Source organism: Pieris brassicae, chromosome 7 (assembly GCF_905147105.1).
Source record: "Pieris brassicae chromosome 7, ilPieBrab1.1, whole genome shotgun sequence".
Lineage (NCBI taxonomy): Eukaryota > Metazoa > Arthropoda > Insecta > Lepidoptera > Pieridae > Pieris > Pieris brassicae.
This window is the reverse complement of record NC_059671.1, coordinates 10,594,425-10,617,900: the sequence shown is the minus strand read 5'-3', so window position 1 is coordinate 10,617,900 and position 23,476 is coordinate 10,594,425. Positions and strand designations below refer to the sequence as shown.

General features: G+C 33.7%; 4 protein-coding genes across 5 annotated transcripts; 2 read left to right on the top strand and 2 right to left on the bottom strand.

Annotated features, from left to right (window-relative positions):
• Positions 1 to 431: 431 nt before the first annotated feature.
• On the bottom strand, positions 432 to 3,408 carry LOC123712364. Its single transcript, XM_045665401.1, has 5 exons — positions 3,071 to 3,408; positions 2,599 to 2,728; positions 1,467 to 1,571; positions 857 to 956; positions 432 to 639 (listed from the first exon to the last, which is right to left on the bottom strand). The coding sequence occupies exons 1-5, from the start codon at positions 3,317 to 3,319 to the stop codon at positions 573 to 575; spliced, it is 651 nt and encodes a 216-aa protein (XP_045521357.1). The 5' UTR covers positions 3,320 to 3,408; the 3' UTR covers positions 432 to 572.
• Positions 3,409 to 3,659: 251 nt separating this feature from the next.
• Positions 3,660 to 6,533, top strand: LOC123712310. The gene is made up of 2 exons (XM_045665330.1): positions 3,660 to 4,212; positions 5,216 to 6,533. Exons 1-2 carry the CDS (start codon positions 4,080 to 4,082, stop codon positions 6,088 to 6,090), a joined length of 1,008 nt encoding a protein of 335 aa, XP_045521286.1. The 5' UTR covers positions 3,660 to 4,079; the 3' UTR covers positions 6,091 to 6,533.
• On the bottom strand, positions 4,214 to 6,487 carry LOC123712309 (protein ANTAGONIST OF LIKE HETEROCHROMATIN PROTEIN 1-like). 2 transcript variants are annotated; one of them, XM_045665329.1, is made up of 3 exons: positions 6,180 to 6,487; positions 4,924 to 5,138; positions 4,214 to 4,803 (listed from the first exon to the last, which is right to left on the bottom strand). In XM_045665329.1, exons 1-3 carry the CDS (start codon positions 6,485 to 6,487, stop codon positions 4,253 to 4,255), a joined length of 1,074 nt encoding a protein of 357 aa, XP_045521285.1. In that variant the 3' UTR covers positions 4,214 to 4,252. The 2 variants fall into 2 exon arrangements, with proteins under 2 accessions (XP_045521285.1, XP_045521284.1); XM_045665328.1 differs by having other exon boundaries at positions 4,214 to 5,138.
• Positions 6,534 to 19,095: 12,562 nt separating the features above from the next.
• On the top strand, positions 19,096 to 20,852 carry LOC123712458 (lipase 3-like). The gene has a single exon (XM_045665558.1). It carries the CDS (start codon positions 19,140 to 19,142, stop codon positions 20,637 to 20,639), a length of 1,500 nt encoding a protein of 499 aa, XP_045521514.1. The 5' UTR covers positions 19,096 to 19,139; the 3' UTR covers positions 20,640 to 20,852.
• The last annotated feature ends 2,624 nt before the right edge of the window (positions 20,853 to 23,476 follow it).

Here is a 23,476-nt window from a genome sequence, read left to right as displayed (position 1 = left end):
GTTACGATGATTTTCATACATGCCGTCTCCGCTTCGGTGGAAGCATATGTATGAAAATCATCGTTACGAGAATAGCGGACTTCGTAACGTGTCCGTTCCGCTCGCAATGAAAGGCGGGCATAACCGCCACCCATGGACACTGTCAATGCCAGAGGGCTCGCGTGTGCGTTTCCAGCCTTTGAAGAATTGGTCCGCTGTTTTCATGAAGGATCATAAATCGAATAGGTTCTACATTACTTCGGTGGGCAGTTGTGCTTTGGGCATAGCGTACTTGGTTTATTATACTATAGTATAATACGTGTGTTTATACTATAAAATAACAGGTTTCATACGAAAAGTCACTAATAAACACGTACTTTTCAATTTAGGTAGGTATAAACAACTTACATATAACTTTTCAGATTTTAAATTAAATAAAAACAAATTTTGGTCCAACTTATTTATTTAAGAAAGAAAAGTACATCTAAAATACTACTTAGTACATTATATTTTATAATGGTATCTAAAATCATTTAGGAATTAAAGTTAAGTATAACATACTTGAAAACATATATATGTAATTAAATATTTGATCAAGAAACATTTTTACGTCTTTTGCACGTGAGTAGCGTTTGTGAATGTCCTGGTGGCTTCATATATCTGCAAAGATTTCTCCTTATATTATATATTAATTAGTATTATAACAAGTGTTAAAGCGTATCTAATTCTACCACAATCTAGTGAGCTAAAGCACCTCAAGCTATGGCAACTGTATTAGCTGTATCAGCAAAAGCTGTTTCAAGCGCACAAAGTGTTATCACATAACGTAACTAGTATTAATAGCGATGAGCATTATATATATAAGTCATCACCATACCTTGGATGTCCTGTATTCCAATCGTCAAGTTTCAAGCACAATTTCTTGAGTGCGCCACGAGATGAATATTTCTTATTCTGCTTTTCATCTCCTTCGAGACCTAGAGTTTAAAAAAAAAGATAATATTGCTCTCTTGAAAGAAAAATATTTTTCATTGCTGGTAACCAGCTATTGTAATATATATAACATAAATTCCAACATTTTGTGGTGCTTTCAAAGTAGTGCGCGTAGCACCGGATATGTTCGCTACGTGAGGCGTGCTACGAAGGACCTCGGTACTTGAGACAGCGGCTACAAAAACTACAGCAGTATTTTCACGTGGAAACTCAATGGAAATTATATTACGTAAAGCTTCTTTCTTGTACATAATTATTCGAATACATTTTTACACTGTCGTTGATTATGTAACCAGGTGGAACATGCTCGATTCCACCGAAAATTGCAATAAAACGTTTCAATCATTAAGGTGGTAGAGTAAAAAGTGAAGCCTTTATGATATCATTATTGACGCAATGGCTATTTCTCAATAATACAATACATTATCAATATGTTTATTTACTGATTAAAATTACTTACTTTTATACAATACTTATATCATTTAAGTATTCACCTTTCTTTTGAGTAATGGCAATTGATTCTTTGGCAGAATAATGGTCTTCGCCGAACGAACAATAGGACTGCGGGAGCTTGCCTTCAAATGCACGGTCAATGAGCCCTGTATATTCAATCGAATTAATTACACAAACGAAACTTACAAACAGAAACCCACAAAATAATAATAATAATAAAAAAATAAGGACTAAGGTACATTTTAAGTGTGTAATGTTGTGGTTGTGACTCACTGGCCCTCAGCACTGGACTCAGCATTATGCTATGGAGCAGACGTCTTGGAAGATGTATGTGTAAAAGTAAATTTAAAAAAATAAGAATAATTGTTGCTAAAACTACTAGATATATATAGATAAATTAAGTTTTTTTGGGCGGATTAAAAACTAATAATTAAGTTAAGAACTTTTTGTTAGTGGTTTTTAAAATCGATTAAGCGGAAAAGCGAAATAATTACGATAATGCACAGCACTTATTTTTTACTCAACTTCTGGTGGTTTCAATAAAATAAGTTTTCCTTATTAAAGAGTTGTATTACCAAAGGAATACTTTTGGAAGGCGAGAAGACTGTCTTTATTTAGCACTAGTGGCAACTTAGATATTACTTTAAAATATTAAGTCGTCGTTTGTTTAATTTTTAATTTTAGTTTTATTTTTTTCATCTATTAATGTACTTAATCGACTTATGTTTTCTGTTTCATATATTTTGTTAAACAATCTGTTTTGGCTTTGTATATAGTATAAGTGTTTTCTTTTATATGGATATGCGTATCTGTTAGATTACTTATTAATAAATATAACACTTCAATAATTGTCAAATTATCACTTGATTTACATAATTCAAAATGTCTAGTGATTTTCATTTCAACGACAGTGTCACTCAAATCACGTATATGTTCGTTATATTTGTGTAGTACCAGGGTAAACCTTATACTTGAATAACGTGACTTTTGTAGGTCAAGGGCTCTATACTTTGGTTTACATAGTCACTTCAATGAATTTGGATTTGATTTGATGTATAACGCGATTAAATGCCCATACAATATTTTTGAATAATTAAAATTATACTCAATCAATAATTAATCAATTATTGACTTAAACTAGTGAATTTAAAATAAATTGAAACATAATTCTACCTTTGTTTTCGACCAATTCAAGCATAGAGACTGCTGTCTTCGCTTTGTCTTCTTTATCGATTGTAAACTCCTTTTTCATTGCGTAACTACTACTAGGCGTGGACGTGTTTTTATCAAAAACGTTGTAGTCCTATTTAACGTAAACATGTTTATAAGTCTGTTTAGATACACGACAATAATATATTGATACATTTATAATTGACCAATGAATGCTTTATATTAATGGAGTTAAAGAACTCTCTATTGTGGAAACTCAATATACAGGCGTGGGACGCCCGATAGAGACTGAAAATACTTGCGTAGGATCTAGGAAAACATCGCAAGAATTTCTAAGATTTACACGTTTATACATTTTTTGTAATGTAACATATTCTGAAACCTGAGGGTTAAAAGGCCACTATCCTTATAGTTAGGAACTTTCTACTGATGCATTACTAAAAGTATTAAACTTTAATAAGTACAACATATTTACAGGACAAGTGCCTAAGTTCTGCAGATCTGGATTTCTTTCAACGCATTCCCAAAAAGCGACACACTTTCGTTGAACAAAGTCTTGATCCAAAGCTTCGTCTGGTGTGAAATCTAGAACAATCCGTTGCGACAGGAGGGGTTCCCCGCAATTGCTATCAGAGAAAAGATCTCCCGACGCCTGAGATACCGATGTCTGGATAGAGCATGCTGGTACTATTCCACAAAGAGACACTTGATTTTCGAGGTTCATGTTCTAAGGAACTTTAATAATCCTAAAATAATCAAAAATGGGTATGAGTTAATGCTTTCAAAAAATAATGTCAATGCGAAAGAGAAAACGTCAAACGTTTAATCGCGCACTGTAAAAGGTTATATTGAAAATACCTAGATAACACTGAAAATGTTTAGAAAAATAAAAACAGTTTAATGTAGAAAGTTGCCAATACTTTTATTGTTTTTCGAAGTAATCTCCGTTCCTATCTATATATCGTCGCATTCGATGGAACTACCGAAAAAAGCAGTGGGCCCATTCTTCCTTAGGGCCGGCGCCCACTGCCGGCACGGCACGGCATGTCATGGCAAAGGATTTCAATACTAATTAAATTATTTTGAATCTTATCTCAATAAGTTTAGAATTTACGTTACCTTATTTTGATACCACGATGCCGCGACGTGCCGCAGGATGCCGCGGCATGACGCGACACGCCGCAGGATGCGGCGGTATGACGTGACTTGCCTTTTCATTCCACGGGATTCCGCGGCACGCCATTGCATCCCGTGAGACATATGGGTCATTTTTGGATCGAGGAATTATGATTGCTAGCTAGTTGAAATAAGGTTGAAACTTGTGCAGCATTTCGATGGGGCGCATTCCGGTCGGTGCGCGGGGGCAAGGGAGGGAGAAAACGCACTGGCGCGCGCGATTTTTTCTCTCACACTGACTGAGCGTGGCAAGTAATTAGCACGTGCGTACGCGATACAGTAAATTACTTCACGTAAAATACGGGAAAATGGATGAAGAGAAATTGATTAATCTGGTTCGTTCGCATGAGTGTATATACGATGTCTCCTCTCGTTTCTACATGGATCAACATATGAAAAGGAACGCATGGCAGAAAATTGCAGAAGAAATGAATACAACACGTAAGTTATTTTTTTATTTATTTTTTGTCAGAAATAGAAACTAACATCTATTAACAATTTCATTTTGCCAGTACACGTTACCAACATTAGAAAAATATTCCGTGAAACAATCTCTTACAACCATCCCTTCCAGATTATTGAAAACTGTATCATTGGTTCTATCGATTGCATTATTAGTATTAGAGCCAAGTGCCTCCATAGAATGATCATCAATGATAAAGTTATGCAAACACGTGCTTGCTAGTATAATGTTGTTAACGTACTTTGGTTGAACTTTTATACCTTTTTGAAATAGTTCAAATCTTTCTTGTAACATTCCAAAAGCATTTTCTACAATACGCCGTGCTCGACTTAAGCGATAATTGAATATCCTTTTTTTTTCATCATTTAAAAGATGTGAGGGGTATGGTCTCATAATATTTTTTGTTAGTGGAAAGGCTTCATCAGCAACAAATACGTGGGGTAATTTTTGAGTTGAATGTGGTAAAGCTTTTTCCGGTGGTATGCTTAAAAAACCATTACGTAGTTTCGAACCAAATTTGGAGCTTTGAAGTATACCGCCATCGCTATTTCGACCATATGCTCCGACATCTACAATCACAAATTTGTATTTTGCATCCACGACAGCTAATAAAACGATGCTAAAGAACTTCTTGTAGTTGATATACATACTTCCACTGTTATTAGGAGCTCTAATCTTGAAATGCTTACCATCTATGGCCCCAATGCAGTTAGGAAAATTCCAAAATTTATCAAAGTCGGTTGCAATTGACTGCCATTGTTGGCTCGTGGGTTTCGGCAATGCAGTAGATCTTAATACAGTAAATATTGCTTGACAGGTTTCGTGGACTATTTTACGCACAGTAGTGAATCCCATACGATAGCTAAAAGCTAAAGACTTAAAAGAAGCTCCTGTTATTAGATACCTGTAACAAAACAAAAAAAAACATTAGTAGACGACTTAAAAGCGTGTGTTATTTAAAATACTTCATTCTTGTTACAGATGAAGAATGTCAGAAGGCATGGAGCTGCCTTCGTAACAATTATAGAAAAGCCTTAAAAAACAGGGTGTCCAAAAGCGGTGACGCTGCCAAAAAGAGGCGACCAATTAAATTTGAAAAGGAACTTGAATTTCTGCAAAAGTTTTTTCAAGATAGACCTCAGCTCTCAAATTTAGACTCTTCTTCCGACGATACACAGCTTTCCGAAGATACGCAGAATATCGAAAATACACAACCTCCCAATATAGCATCAACTGTTAATTTTCCTGAAGCACAATCGCCTGTATCTCAAATGTCGTGTTCATCCCATGCATCAGATTCTAGACCAGCTAGACATGTTCGTCAGCGATCATACATGTCATCGCAAACACAGTATACAGAAACAACAGCAGAAATATTAAAAAAATACATTGAAAACCAAAAGAAGGAACAACATCCTATGGAGATATTTTTTCAAGCAATGGCGGCAACAGCGAAGACTTTGTCACCAAAATTACAAGCTGAAATAAAACGCGATGTTTTACGTATTGTTACTGATGCAGAAATAAAGCATTTGGAAAATGTGGAGTTAAGTTCAGTTGTGCAGCGAAGTCGTCCTTCGACATCAAGTTCAGGATTCGATATTTCAAATGAATTTCATTCATCTCAGCAATACGCACCAACTTCTGTTGCCAGAACCCATAATACAACTATCGAAAGAAGAAATCCTTTACACAATTTTTCTTCATTTAATAAGCCCGAACAACAATATAACTCCGAACCAAACTATGGTACTACTCATATAGAATACATACCTACTCCTATATCCAGACATCAAAATAATAGTGATATATATGACAATAACTCCAATATTCAATTGCCGGATTATGAAAACTAAATTTTTTATAATACTTTCGCTTTTTATCATACTGTACTGTAGGTACATTTGTGATCATAGATAGCTGATTATAAAAAACAATTACTAACCTTAGACATACAGACAATCTCTCTGTAACAGGTATAGGCGATCGAAAATTAGTTTTGATTTTCTTTATATGCGATTTTAGCAAATCACTTAACTTTTCAAATTTTTCATAGTCCATTCTGTAATAATCATAGAATTTTCGGATGTCGTATCTCAAATCATTAAATAAGTTGCTGAATTCACCATTTGTAGATCTTGTTCTCCATAAATTATGCACCCAGAGTTGTCTGTTCGTCAAATTAGCAGTTCTTATTTGTCTCTCTTCATCTTCAGCTAGAAGTGCTATTAATACTAAATCCCAGTCAACCATAACGACACAACAAAATGTTCTTTTGCGACACAACCAACTTCGAATACGCGCGGAGCAAAAACACAACCAACTTCGAATACGCGCGGAGCAAAACTAACCAGAGTGGCTGGGCTTTCAGCAGGATGCGGAACACCGCGGGATGCCATTGCACGCCGCGGGATGCCACTGCACGCCGCAGGATGCCATTGCATGCCGCGGGATGCTCTGCCGTGCCATGCCACGCCGTGCCGGCAGTGGGCGCCGGCCCTTAGGCTTCTTTTCTATGGCAGTTTCGTACGCTTTCACTGCATCTTCAGGCCTCGTAAAGCCAATACCTCGAATTTTATCTTTAGTTCTCATTATTTTGACACCTGCCACGCCATGTTTTGCGGCTGAAACATTGTCATGGTGAAGGAGGATCCTGCTTCGACGGCGCTGCTGTGGAATGTTTTCCAAGACAACAGGCAAATAGCGATTGACATACCAGTCTGAAGTAAACTGAACTGTCTTTCCATCTTCTAGAGCAAATTTCGCGAAATGACCTTTCCGACCAAAGAATGAGGCAATCATGTTTTTTCCTTGACTTCTTCCTTTCTTTACCTTAGTTGGCCCATCCTCGAACGGAAACACCCACTGAGCTGATTGTCTTTTGGTTTTGTGTTCGTAGCAATATATTCAGCTTTCATCACGCATGCACACAGCATTTGAGTCACCGCCGTTGAACTTACCTAACATTTGGCGACACCAAATCCATCCATCCATCCATCCATCCAATCCATCTGGGGAATCCATCTGGTACAAAGCTCCCTGACGGTTTAATGGTCGTGTAACATTTTTTGAACTTGACTCGTACCAATGCCTAGGCTTGCCCGTATCTGCTGATAGGTATCTTCCTCTATCATGCGTCACACAGCAATGATGTTATCATCAGTAGCCATCATTGAGATAACTACGTCCGCGCTTAAGCTCGTTAAACCAATTGTAAATAGTGGCACGAGATGGGGCTTCATTAAGAAATGCTCATCGCAGCCTATCATAGCTTTGTTGTTGAGTAAGCCTACAACGAAAGTTGTAATAAATCATTGACCGAAAATTTTCCTGCGTTAGTTCATTTTCACGTGTAACAAGAGTTTTAGATTTGCCACCAATTCACAAAAAACAAATGACAAATGAATGCAATATACTAATTAGGTTACCAAAGAGTTCTAAAATTTAAATTCAAAAAATGTTTTCATTAGCAATGTTTTTTACTGGCCAGTTCTAAACATTTTGAGTGTTACCCACGTATATAAAGAAAACTACTAGATATTTCTAGCGCAGCTTGGTAAATGAAACTATAATTGGCATAATATTTGTGTAAAATGTATACGTACAATGAGATTTTATGAGACTTTATTAGTGTCTTTAATTACGTAGTGATATTATACCTACGATTTGTTTGTCTTAGCAAATTGAGATAATTTCACGGTAAAATTGTTGAAGCAGATCTCCTTTTGTACCCATTACTTCACCAGGCAATCTTTTCGTTTTTCTAGCATTAAAATCACCTGCTAAAATAAAAATTTCTAGTTGCAGTGCTTAATAGCTTCACGTAGTAGTTCTTTAATTTCCCTAATTGTAATAGATATAAATGATTATCTCTTCTCTGAGATGAGAACTGCTTCAACAATTTTACCGTGAAACTGACTTAAATATAAAAAATACTAATTCCGAAAAAGATAAAAACCTATGAACCTAGCTTTTACCCCAAAAAAGATTTCAAATTGACTAAATATTAACTAATAACATGCAACATATACAAAATTGGTCATATTATCTCAAAATATATAAAGGATTTAATATCCTGAAGAACGAGTTTACACGTAAAACACATTTAAGCGAAGAAAATAAGGAACGAACATACATACATACACAAAGTAAAGATATAGTAGCGAATTAGAGAGACTAGTGGAAGAATTTAGAGGCTTTCACTCCATCGGAGGTCGTATGAATATAATCAAATTAACTTCAAGTCACTCAAATTATACTAGTCTAATAATGTATATTTTATTTATGTACTAAAATCTTTGTTTCGATTTTGAAATGTCATCCTAGTCTGTGTAACTTAATACACTGTCAGTCAGTGACATTAAAATATATGAAATAATTTTGCATATTTTAGTTAATTCATATAACGGATAATAATTTAAAGAATGTTATCAGTAGAATATACAAAACATTTAATTTAAGTATTATTAAAGAAACAATGAATCCAAAATTATCTGAAAATGAGCGTCATAATTCTCAAGATGCCAACGGAAGTAAGAGTACAGTGCAATTTAAATCCAAAGTTATTAAGAATAAGCCAGAAACAAAAATTCTTAAAGAAAATAATGTGTCTGTTAAGCCAACAATATCACATTGTAGCCTTTCAGATACAACAACGCAATTAAGGAAAGTAATTGAAAATAAGGAGGAATTTAGTTTTACTGATACAGATTGTGGGGAAACTCAACAATGCCAACGGATCATAATAGATTTTTCACAAAATGACAGCGATAGTCCCGTTATACGCCAGAAATGCAGGGATTTTTGGGATTTTATCAATAAAAACCCTCATTTAGATATTTTTTTAGCTGAACATGACTCAAAGATAGTGGAATAATTATATAGGGATCATGTATGTGACGCAATGATTAATGATCAATTCTGAGTGTCAATTAAATAACTTTAACCTCTGAAACCTCTTGTTTTGGGCATATAACCGTTGATGAAAAAATATAATAACAGCTGACGCAGAAACCTCTCTGCCGTTTTAGATCATAAGGTGGTTACCATGCTCGATACTATAACTCGTTTTACAATATGCCACAATTATATTGATTCAATCTTATATATTCCTTAATATAATGACATATGGTTATGTATCCTTTAAGATCTCTTTAGAACTTGTAACATTTCAATAAAAATGCCAAACAAAATATCGATACAACATTAAAACCCACCGGTATGCCAGTGAACAATGACACTTGGAAAATCTTAGCAATTCTCTAGCTCATTTTAAATTGTAAAGCTCTATTACCGCTTTCACGCGAAATAGTTCTCAAATATAAAACATTTACGGTTGAAATTTAAATGATACAATTCATGCTTTTGAAAGGTTTCCGAGTTAATAGTATCTAAAATATGCAGAAGCTATCTTCCTTCTATGTATCGACTTATATAAACTGGAAGCACCTAATATATTTTCATGTATATCCAAAAATTAATATTTATAATGGAATCTAAAAGAAATTTTTTTTGAGGCTTGTATATGTTTAATAAAGTTTGGTCTTCATGAGCCTAAAAAAAATGTTTATTATAACGTCAAGGGCTATTATTTTGTTTTATCTTTAAAGAACAAAAAGCGAAAGAATATTGAATATACTTATACTTGATATTTACGTGGAAACAAGGCGGAGTAGTTCAAACACATTTTACACGTAGGCAGGATTTTTATATAATCTAGATAATATTATGCATAAACCTTCCCTTCGTATCACTATTTATTAAAATTGATGACTGCGGGAAACATCTTCGAGTTGATTTAAAAGTAACGTTAATTTTTTACATGTCTCGACGACTACTCACTTTCCGAGCGGCTTGTTCCTTAGCGTTGCATAAAATGTGAGATCTCTCTGCATCTTCTACCGTATTTACCATTTGGTTCAGAGGAATTGATCTGATTCAAATCTGCAGCTCGGTTTCATTATCGGACGTCAAGGCAGGATAAAAATTACCATCCGTATCACCTCGACGTCCCCCGTTTCATAACTGAGCGTTTCTTAAGGCAGTTTTTGCTCGCATCACCGCTATGTGGAACCAGGTGCCCACTGAAGTATTCCGAACCAAAAGAGCGTACCACGATTCTTTAAAGGTCAGCAACGCTCTTGCGAGCCTTCTGGCAATGTGAGTGTTTATGGGCGGCGGTAACACTTAACATCAGGTGAGCCTTCGGCACATTTCCTCCTATTACACAACAAAAGTGTATGTAAAAATATGCTAATTAGTTTGTTGATACACTAAGTATTTATCCTCGTTTATCGATTTAATATACGGATAAGATACCTTTTCTACTTATCAATCATAAATTTGCTTTTTGTTTACGTGAAAACTATTATATCCGTGATTCACATTAGTGTATGAAGATCACGTCAGCTCATTATAACTAGCCTCTGCCACCTGGCTACGTGTGAGGCTTTCATTAAAATAGTATGTCACATACGTAACTGCGGTGAATGCTGATTCGCAATTTACAAGTAGATTCAATTACAAATAATATATATTTTATTAATATTACTAGCCATTTATTGTCAATATACAAATATATAGTTTTACGATTTTAATTAACCTACATAGTAATAAGAATTGAAAATTGATAAATAGAAAGTTAAAATAAATTTTAAAAGTTTGGATTCTGTGACAATGTACCTTTAATGCTGGCAGCATTTTCTCGCTGTATTGCGATACTTATGCAACGAGGATGTTGAGTACGTGTCGAGGGAAACGACCTGCAATCTTTTGGGAATGGAAATCTTGGTGCCCAAGGCTACTTCATTAACATCTTAAATTGTAGCCAATTACTGAGGAATGAGTATCTATCTAACAACGCAACTCAGTATTTAATTAAAAGAACTTGTTTCATGGTGGATCTGTTTTAAATCGTGACTATCATGAGCACATCAACATATATTATGTATTCCATCTTTACGTCATCCATTCAGTAGTCACGCGTTTTTTGTGTTCTCTCAGTATAATAATTCTTTGCATACATCGGAATCGGTGTATGAAAAGTTATATACACCGGAAGTATGACCTTTGAACACCGAGTGCAGTCAATGGTTTTGGTTTCTGAAGCCAAAAAATATAACAGACGAAACTGTATAACTTCTCTCTTCATTATCAAAATCCTAGAGGCTTGCGAATCAAGGTAAATAAAGTTATAAGGGATATTGAAGAACTGAACGTCGATATAGTGGCTACAACAGAAACGTGATGTAACAATTCTAATAAATTAAATCTTTTTCTCGTCATCATGATTACAACGTGTCAGGGTAGATACTGAAGCAGAAAAGTCAGTAAGAGACCTAGGAGTGCGAGTGAATGCCCAACTGAATTTCCGAGATCATGTAATGGACATTTGCAAGAAAGCATACGCAAGAATGGGATTTGTGCTTCGAAGGGCAACAACGTTCACTAATATTAAAGCCATCTCAAGCTTGTACAACACTCTGGTTAGAAGTATGTTAGAGTATACTACATACTTCTATCTATACGTCTTTTTGGCTCCGCATGAAGCTAAACAATGTCTTATGTGGAGCTCATACGGAATAAATTTACACGATACCTCTATAACTGACTGCATGGCATCTATCCCGACTATCCTTTAATGTACCCAGCATTATTTGTCTTGGAGGTGATCTTTCGATGGTGGGGTACAATAAATTGGAAACGAGATGGGACAGACAGTTCAGTACGTAGAAGCAAACTGTACGCAGTTTGCTTCTACGTACTGAAAGTCTTGATGGGTGTAGTGTGCAACCCAAGTGTACTCCAAGAACTGGGTTTTTAGTACCTATGGGATATGTGGGATGGCGAAGATCTATGCTATTTGCGATACCAAGGGCAAGAACCAGTCTGTTGCACAGATGCCCGTTATGCAAGACATTACGGCTACTGAATGCTGTCTCCGACAATATCGACATATTTATATGTTCGCAGAGTGAATTCATAGTAGCGATATTGTGTATATTGTGTTTAATATTATATGCTTTATTATATTTTGTTTTAATTTTTCTCGACACTATCGTATTGGCATAGTCTGTAAGGATAATGTATGATTCTTGTTAAATAAATAAATATTTTAGCTATATCTATAAAATGATGGTGTTATGTTCTACATTATTTGTTAACTGTAGATTACGAAATAAAAAAAGCTTTAAACGTGGTTTAAATGATATACACGTGATTTCCTAACTCAAATTTAAAATAACTTTATTCATATAGATAACCAAGTACACTTATGAACGTCAACAGAAAAGATGTAGAATAGATTCTAAATTTACATTTACTACCAGTTAGCAAGTCAATGGCGTACAGTGGGCCAAAAGAACAGGCAAGAAACTCTCCGCCACTTTTTATCGCCAAGTGAAATGAATCATACGTGATACAAATTTTTTAATTGGAAATAATCAATCCCAAGGATTAGGATCATTTAAATAATCAAATAGTTAAATTTATAAAAAGCTTTTACTAATTTACGTTTTAATGTTAACGTTTTGAATTTATTCCTTGAAAATTCGCTAATTTCGCTTGGGAAATTGTTGTAAAAACGAATACAATTTGTATATACAAGGTGTGGTTTATCTTCTGTAGCCTGGTTGGTCAACGCTTAGATTAGTTCTATTTCGGGTATTATAATGGTGAAAGCCACCATTAGTTGTAAAATCGTTTATAATTTTTGTACATACAACAGGGCTTCGAGAATATATTGACCAGAAATACAACAAATACCTCGAACATCCCGCCTTTGCAGCACAAAAATGGATTGAACCTCTGCAGCATCACCCCACAGTAGAATACCGTAGTACTTAACGCTGCTATGTGCGCTTTACGTCCACTGTACGCTGTATATGTTATGTTTATACAACAATAATTAGAATAAATTTAAATTAAAAATAAAAACAGTGTCTTGCTATATAATGCACATAAATTCTGTAAAATATTATTTTATCTAATTATTTTAGTACCTAATCAGATTTCAAAATATGTCATCATAAACTACACACGTAGGTATCACACGGTAACATCAAAAGTATATAACGGTACCTTCATATTTATTTCCCGATGAACTTTTCTAGAAAGCTTTTCGCGGTAATCCTCTTACTTCGATTTACGATACTATAAGGTAAAATTAATTTTCCTTTGCACAGCTATACATTGGATGAGAAAAGATTCATCACTCCATTTATTTATATTAAAAAGGGCATTAAAAATACATATCAGAGTGAATCTATTAGACTGAAATTGGCACGTGTATCTCGCTGGTATATACATAATGTTTCTCATGTAAATAAAATATAATTTTTGTAATGAGAAATAAAGTTCTTTAAACATTCAACATTATTTAATATTTCATTAAATGCAGTTATATGAGGTAGGTTTCTATATCTTGTGCAACGAAATGTTTTTAATTTATTAAAAGATATATCTGAATAAGCTCCAACTCTTTCAAAACAAGATATCTTTTGACATGCGTAGTTTAATCTAGTTTACTGTCGTTTATTTTTATTGTCAGTTGTCATTGATGGACAAGCATTATGTTTTTGTACTTCATATGTTCGCTGTAAGTGTATGTATCTTTGGTGTGCAGTTATATAATCAATTACCGTCTAATATTCGCTTTATTAGCACGTTTAACAAATTCAAAAGGGCTTTAAAGATACATGTCAGAGTGAACATAGTAAACTAAAATTAGGACTAATGGCGACGTGTATCTCGCTCGTATATTATGTATATAGTTTCTCATGTAAATAAATTACATTTTTTGTAATGAGAAATAATGTTCTTTAAACATTAAATTGACTATAAGAACTTTTTTAACCCTTCATAACGCGACAAATAGTTTGGCATCAAATATATGGTTAATTCGGCCGTATGTTTGACACTGAACTTTCTCAGTTGATCTCATTTCAATTAATATAAGAATTACGAACATAAGAATGTCATTTCCTTCGGCCGCATAGCTTTTCAAAAATTTTGGTACACACATGTCGCAGATTCGAACATTCAAGAGAGCCTTATAACATTATCTCCGTACATATTTTCGTCTTCATCATCATCTATGGTTATACAGCCCCTTGTGAGCCTTTAGCCTCAAGTATAGTTAGCCATCGCAATCTATTTCGTGCTACTTACGTCCAACTATTGGGGTTCTATCTTCCGCCATCCGGTGCACAGGACGATGTTGGTGTTGTCAAGGATGTTATAAAGTCCTTCATTGTGGCGATTACGCCAAACACCGTCGTTGCAAACAGCACCAAAGATTCTTCGATATTTTCATCTAAGGACATGTGGACAATACTAAAATTATAAAACTATACTGTTACATATGAACTTTAGATAAGGTTTTAGTCAATTATGAAATTTATTTATTAGTAAGTAAATTATATATATTAATATTTTATTTCGTTACAATAATCAATTTTATTACGTAAATAAGTATAAACGCTATATTTAAAAATCAACGAAGTATATAAAAGGAACATTGCTACCCATTCAACACATAAATATTGTAAAAATGTACTTGTTTTCTTTTAGCTTAACCAACTTACCTACTCACGAAGATTTAATATCTTTAACGGTAAAGTAAGCCCTGTGAGCCGGCTGAAGTTACCTGATTCGAGCGATATAACCGCAGTCACGTATTTCCTTACGATCTTAGAAAAAGTACGGCCTCAGCAAAATTTTATATGTGCTGTATAATAACCTTTGATTTTCTAACCGAGTTATAAATTCTGTCCTTTATTTATAAATATTTTTTTTGTGCACTCTGTTAGCTAAAATTCTCTATTGTCTCTTCCTGACAAATTGTATAAAGCTAAATGACTCAGTTTTCTATTGAACCTAACAGACCCTAAAGTATTATACGTAAAGGGAAAGAAAATTTTTGGTAAAAACCTAGTTACCGGTAACTTATAACTGTTAACTTAGAGTAGTAGAAATGTAGTAGTAGTAATGTAGAAATAAAAAAACTTACGATTTAACTCGGAACTGGAACTAAACCCAGCAATGTTTAAACCATTTAAGAGATCCTTAAGGTGTTCATATTCAATTAATTGAGTTTTATAAACTTAAAATACGTTTAAGTGCTAACTCTAGTCAATTGATATTTTAATAGAATTAATTAGGTTTTTATCCACTCAATTTACAGTTATGTAGCTACCCACGGCACAGGATCCTAGTGCGTGGGCTAATGCAATTTCTCTTTTAACTATACACAGTTTTTTTGTTTCTTATTTTACTTAATGAGAGAATTGTGTGTCAAGTGCCACACAGAGAAACTGGGCGTGGTTATCCTTATTTTACAGTACAACAATCGTAATTCTTTAAACATTTTTCATAAGCCACAATTTGAATGTATGTTTCGGTAATGATTTCATACACAGCCTACATTCTGTATCTTTCACTTTCACTTTCACTCCAATTAATATTTAACTTTAAGGGACTTATAAGAAACCTCACTACTCATAGGCTAACAATCTGTGTGGTGTTATACGGTGATAATAAGAAAATATTTATTATAATGTTAAGTGTCTTAGCAGTTACAGCTAGAGACCATCAACTCTGAGGACGAGCGTTCAAATCCAGGCTTTTCCCTTACTTCCTGGTGTAGAAGCGATCTGACGCTTAAACCCATATTGTAGCACCACGTTATTGACTTAGTAAAATATTCAAGGCTTCAATACGAATTATTCTACGCTGGTAATTAAATCACGTTCACTGAGATCGGAGTCAAACTTCAGAACTACGAGAGTAGAATATCCATAATAAGGAAATTAACTTTCGAGTAAACAACGGTCTGATTTACATTCACAATAGTATATAAGAAAATTCTATTTATATCTACTTCCATGCTTTTTCCTTTAAATTTATTTTTAATATGTGTTTTAACTGGGAAATTAGTAATAATGATAAATATCATTTATAATGCTAATATTAATAAGCCGTATCACCGAGACAGAATTCCATCATTTCCACCTCGACCCCGGTGTTTCACAACACAGCGCTTTATGGCACTTTCTGCCGAGCAGCACCTCTTTGTGGAACCAGCTGCCAGTGGAAGTTTTTTCCAAACCGATACTACTTGGGGGTACCATTCTATGAAATGTGGGCAACAAACCCGCTGGCCCCCGATGTTACAGGTGTTCATGGGCGGCGGTTATCACTATTTAATGTGATAGTCTGCTCGTTTGCCTCCTGTCCCATAAAAAAATCAGACACATAGTGTTGTCTTTACCTAACTAAGCAATGTCTATAGAGGAAATCGTTATATATAAGAACTCATTTCTTCTCAGAACTTCTATTTGAACCAGCGAAGAGTAAATGTGTTTTACAAACAAAATATATTATAACAAAATATCAAAATGAGACCTTTAATTAATTTCTTTCTCAAGTTTATTTTATTTAAAATTCGTTAACAAAATAGCTATTTCTGCACAGAGCATTTAACGTGTCGTATTAATTAGTTTCTATGTGACATGTCTTAACTAAGGATTCAGGTCCGCACTTCGGCCAATTGGCTCGCTGCCAGAATATGGGAATTTATAAATTCTTTATAAGTATAAGTTATTTGGAGGGCTTATTGTAACCAGGTATTCTGAATGTATACACGAACATAATATAAGGTTTTACTTATTTCTTTTAGAAACTAATTCGAAATAAATACCTTCATACTTTCATTTTGTTATCAATAACGTTTAACATAAGGAGATGCACTACAAAGCTGTTAAAGCCTATATATAAATAACTATGTAAGGGAACACGAAAGTTATGTACACAAATCTATCATTTATTAACTTAATAAAATTTATTAGGTAATACTATATATACAGTACATGTTACAAGCTATGTTTTCTTAAATATATTTTTTGGTAAACATAAATGATGCAAAAAATAAAAATTCTAGTAATTTTTGCTTATTGTTAAGCAAAGAATTTTTTTAATAAAAGTTTCATTATGTGGTTTGGCATATCATCATAATCAAGAATCACACGGGGCTAATTCTATTTGTATGAAGTTTAGCATTTGTATCAATTATATAGAATAATACAGTCATTCATAGGAATCTCGTCATTCGAATAATACACGTAGTATTGAAAACCAATTTCGACGTAGTTACAATATCCGTTACGCTAATATTGCAAACTTGGAACTTCGTGGTGCGAAAGCCTTCGATATTGGAATTGAGATCCCCATTTAACAGAGCACCATATTCTCCGAAAGCAGGTTACCGTTGTAAATAATTGAAAAGTTATAAATAATTCTTAGATTTTATAATATCTATTTTGTTAAAATTTTACGTATAGGAATACAATGAATAGTAATTGTACAATAGTTTCTTCAGTAAGTTATTGAATATATAATATTTAGACATTTATTTACAACAAGTTTTTGTACGATTACCTAGATTCGACCTTTTGACTTGCCTACGCAAATTTGAACTAAGTTATTGACTGTGAAATGTGGTAACTTCGCGTGCTAATAATGTACGTTTAAACTAAGCTTAACTGTTTAAAAAAATAGTATTTCTTTTGGCTAAATTTAAATATGAACACGATACATTAGTGTCATCAACCCTACCCTAGGCAAATGCGATATACTAAGCCACTCTCAATAATAGTCTTACTATAAAGCGTCTGTGTGTGTCTTTTTTATAAACTGTAATTTCGTAAATGTCTGTTTAAAAACACGTTATATCGGGCACAACATAATAAAAGATACTTAATTTTTAAAATATTATTTATTCATGTATAATAAGGATTATCTTAAAATTATTATGAGGCTTTCTCGGGCTTATAGATCACTCATAAGCCGAAGAAAATGTTTAGTCTAAAACCCACAAGGTTCGTGACTTTACACGAGTAGATACAGCCGTAGGCTATCTGTATATTGTAGTTATTAGTATGTCCAAGTATAGTAATGACCCGGATCAATAATATCTTAGGTCACACAAATTCACCTGAGATGTCTACAATAACTATGTGGATACGTGGCAGTCTCACTCACTCATTTGTGACAACGAAATACTGTAAAATAAACAAAATAAATTTCTTAACACTCATACCATAATGCAGTTTTATTGTTTGTTAAGTCAAGCTGTGGTCGCGAGTTCAATCCCCGACTGTGCTAGGGGGTTTATGTGTACTTCTAACACTTGCTCGTATTAAGGGAAGAACCGTGAGGTAACCGGCATGTCTTAGGATAAGATTCAAATCAAAATCTAATACACTTTTGACATGTGAGAGTCGTACGTAGATTACACTCTTAACTTTGAATTTACTTTACCTTTAGTACCAATACCAATGTAAATACTGTATATTTGTGTGTTGGAAATAAATACTATTAAATAGAAATTAAAATATAATTATTATTTTTATTTGTTTTTAATAAAACCGGATATGTTTATCTAGTCCGTCTCATTCAATAAACAAAAATAATTTAACCCCGATAACATGGATTGAACGCTTAGGCCGGAGTTACACGTAGATTTTCTTACCGAATACAATATTAATATATGTATAGATGAAAAAAATAAAAACAAGTATTTCTATCAATTTTTTCTGCAACAATAACCATAAGTAAAAACAAATCAAATACATTTATTATTTATTTACTCTAGTAAAATGCATAGTTGTTTGGTTATTTGTGTTAATATCCGTGGTCGCGGAACGTCAACCCATTGTTAGTTTCTCTAAAACAGAATAAATATAATTATTTCATGTAAATATTACAATATCAATAGACACACTAATCATTCAAATTGTTCAGACTAGCCGAATACTATCAGGGTGACGTCATGACCCCAGGTCAATGGGTAATAACATATTCATATATTCAAGGCAATTTTGTACTGAGTCCGCGATAATTTCGTAACATGCACGTACGAGAGTATTTACACAGTTTTCTTATAATCACCTCATTTAATTTTAACCATGCTAACGACTGGACTGGTGACAAAGACATAAAACAATATTTCGAACAAACTTCTGAAGACATGAAGGCTTTTTTCGAAAAACAAAAGTACCGAGTCGAGAAGGCTCTCAACTCTGGTTATATGGAAGCGGTAAAAGTGACGGATACAGTTAGCAACTTTGTTGAAAATCAACAACGTAAAATAAGCATGGACATCAACAGTTACGTCGAAAGTGTTAAGGAAAGTGGCAGAAAAGCTGCGGATTCATGGTCCTATCTACCTACAGAAGAGCCGGGAGCTCGTATGGAACAGCCAGACTTAATATCGTCAGTTCCAGCTACAATTGTACGCAATGGTTACATTTGTGAGACACACACTGTCGTATCTCAAGGGTACATACTGAACATACATAGGATACCGCATCCTAAAGGAAACAAAAACGTGTCAAAGAAAACAATACTATTACAGCATGGCTTGTTTGCTAGTTCAGCAGATTGGATTCTTAATGGACCAGAAAAAGGGCTCGCGTACGTTCTAGCTGATGCTGGTTATGATGTCTGGATGTCCAATGTGCGGGGAAACAAATACTCGAGAGAACACGCCTGTCTTAAAACTAGTTCTAAATCATACTGGAATTTTTCCTGGCATGATATTGCTCTGTACGATATTCCTTCGATCATAGATTATATTACTACTATGAAGGGAGATGCAGAAGTAACATACATTGGACATTCCATGGGCACAACCATTATATTCGCGATGCTGACATTGAGACCGGAATATAACTCCATATTAAAGGCGGCCTTTGCACTAGCTCCGGTCGTATTTTTGTCTGATATCAAATCCCCTATCAAATCACTAGCGCCCATTGCGAGTAACGTAGCTTATATGGAAATGTTATATGGTTCGCATGAGTTTTTACCGAAGAAATCGGCACTAAGAAGAATATCAAGTTCCTGCGACGCGGAGAATATGGAATCTTTAGCATGTAAAAATGTGATTTTTTATATCTGTGGTTACAACGAGAAACAGTTTAATAAGACGTTATTACCTGTATTTATGAACAACTTGGGTACTGGTACGTCTTGGAAAACGGCCGTTCATTTTGCGCAAGAGGTTATGGCGGGTGGAAAATTTCAACAGTTTGACTATGGATCGAACAACCAAAGAGTTTACGATTCTGATACCCCACTTGAATACGACCTAAGTAAAATAACACTGCCCGTCATATTGGTATGGGCCGAAAATGATTTACTATCGAGTGAGAAAGATGTTAAATCCTTGTATGAGAAGTTGCCGCCAACGACAAAGATATATAAAATACCAGATCCAAATTTCAATCATTTAGACTACTTATGGGCTATAGAGGCTCCTAAATTATTAAATGATAAGGTAATGGAATATTTAAATGATATTTATACAGAATCAAGCGGATTTTTCACTTTCCATATTGGTAAGTGAATTGTTATAAATAATCACAACAATTGTACATAAAAGTATTGTTTCTTGTCTATGATGTGTATGGTTTTTATCCTAGCTCATTCTTGTTTTGACAATATTATTGTTTGCATGCTACGAATCTACACATGAGTTTTTCTTAAGTTTAATTTTTAAAGGGATACACCAGAAACCTTTATTAAGTATATTTTTTGCAAATGTTATAAATAAGTATTAGTTAAATTAAGTACGGTTTCTGTAAATTGTGTTTATAATTATAAATATATACTAATCTTTACTAGAGTTGTTTATTTATGAGCCACATAATAATTTAATGAAATAATAAATCTTGAAAGAAATTATACTCATTAAAGAGCAGCCGCGGGGAAATCAAGTGTTTGTAAGATTGTTAAGGGAAATCTAGTCGCATTAGTAAACGTTAATTATATAGATCAGCATTCTCGCTTATCTCGATTGTATAGCGTGTGTACCTAATTAAAAAAGATGGAATACGGTGAGTGTTGTTATATGCATCAAACATAATATATATTCGTAATGACTATATACTATGAAAAAGAAGTAATTTGATCCAAAGATCAAAACTTGATATTGAGTTTACGTTATGTTACGTGTAATATCATTTTTTAGAATCTCATTTGCTTAAATTTCTGTACCAAAAGCTATTATGAGTTGTATAACGAAAATAATATCTATTATACTGAAAAAGCTGAATTGAAACATTTGGTGCAATATCTTCATTTTCTAGTAGAAACTGTTAATTTATCGTGCGGATAGAAATCCAGGTCGTAACATAAATTTTAGAATAAATCTCAGACGCCATTCGATGCGTTTGTTTTTTGTCACCAGCAGTTTGCGAGTAGTTTTTTGAAAATACGTAAAATGCCTTTCTACGATATATTGCAACGATTTAATGAAACCACTGTTAGGCTATTACCGTGTCCCAACCGAACGTTATTGCTTAATTTTGCTCCTACTTGAATTATTGCTGAATTCATGACTTACATGCTTAAATATACTATTTATTTATTCAAGTTTACCACATCATACATATTACTATACTACGGTATATATAACAATCTCTTTTATCTAAAATGTATGACAATTTAGGTAAATTAGTATAAAATTAAAATTATTAGCAATTTATACAAGAACGTAACACCGGCTAAAGGTCTCAAATGGTATATTGATATCATATTAAATTTCTTAAGTCTTATATGACATTCAATAGAATACAGAAATCGCATATGAAATATATAACGAATACTTCCCTATATATGTCATTATGATAAATGTTATTACATAAAAAATGCAGGTTTAGCGCAAGACTATTCAGATATGACCACAACATAGATTATTGTATAACATATACAGAAGCTTATATAGTATATATACGTTTGACTTTATTCAGGTAGTTGACGTAATCAATTATGGTAATATTTTTTTTAAATTATAATTATAATCGTAAAATGTTTCTATTTGTCTTAAGTCTCAAAAAGATTACAGTTTTAACGATGACCTCCTCATTAGCGCAAAATGTCTGTCCAGCTTGCATTTTCTTGAGGTCTGTGAACAGGAAAAAGTCGCTGGGAGCCAAATCTGGAGAATACCTCGGATGTTAAATGTGATGGATTGGACTTATCATAAAAAATTTCAGACTATATCATCGACGAGACTCAGTTATCACCCTGACTCAACCGATATTAGAGAACTTCGGTAAAATAGAAGACAATAAGGAATAAAAGAAATTCTATGTAAAATAAATAATTTTAATGTTACATAAGGGACGACTAAATTTCCTAGAAATGTATAGGCTATAATTTGATTGCATATTTTAGGAAATAGCTAGCAACGAGTGGTATTAATTTGACGTTTTCAATTGAATCCTGACTACAAAGCGAATTAGATATTTGAACCATTTCTAAAAGTTAATAATGCCGGAGGCACAATATTGTCAAATTAATAACGTTTCTGTGAGCTTTAAATGTAGCCGACTAGTATATATATAGTCGGTGGCTGTGACTTTGTTTAGTTATAGGACTTCTGTCAAATAAAGGTATGAACGAATTGAAATTGAACTGAATTGAAAACTATAAGAAATTATATAACAATACTAATACACAAGCAGACTAATTAAAGACATTTACAATATTCTTACAAACATAGATATAGGCTATTTATGAAAATATTATGTTACATACAAAAATAGTGATAAGTTTACTAGAATAGAACATACGCATAATGTTAATACTCGGAACAAACGCAGGCTGCAATTTCCGCATACTATCAAAAGTTAGTAGTTATATTTTGGGAAAAGGGATACTTTTCTTCAATAAAATCCCAAAGGCTTTTTTATCTCTGCATTTTAATAAATTTAAGAAATGTAATAAAAAGGGTTACTATAAAGTTAACGATTATCTAGTTGATAAAAGGGCCTGGGACTAGTGCTAGGCAGGCTACTTCTAATAAACTAGCGATACGGTGGTAACACTGAAAATGTTTAGAACTGGCCAGTTAGAAACATTGCTAATAATAACTTTTTGAATTTCAATTTTAGAACTCTTTGGTAACCTAATTTTGTATATTGCATTCATTTGTTTTTTGTGAGTTGGCAGCAAATCTAAATCTCTTGTTACACATGAAAATGAACCTAACGCGAGAAAACTTAACATAAAATTTGAGTTATGCGGTAAAAGCGTACGAAAATGCTATAGAAGAGACCCCTAAGGAAGAATGGGCCCACTGCTTTTCTCAGTGGTTCCATCAGATGCGACGATGTGTACGTAGGAACGGACATAACTTCGAAAAACAATAAAAGTATTGGCAACTTTCTACATTAAGCC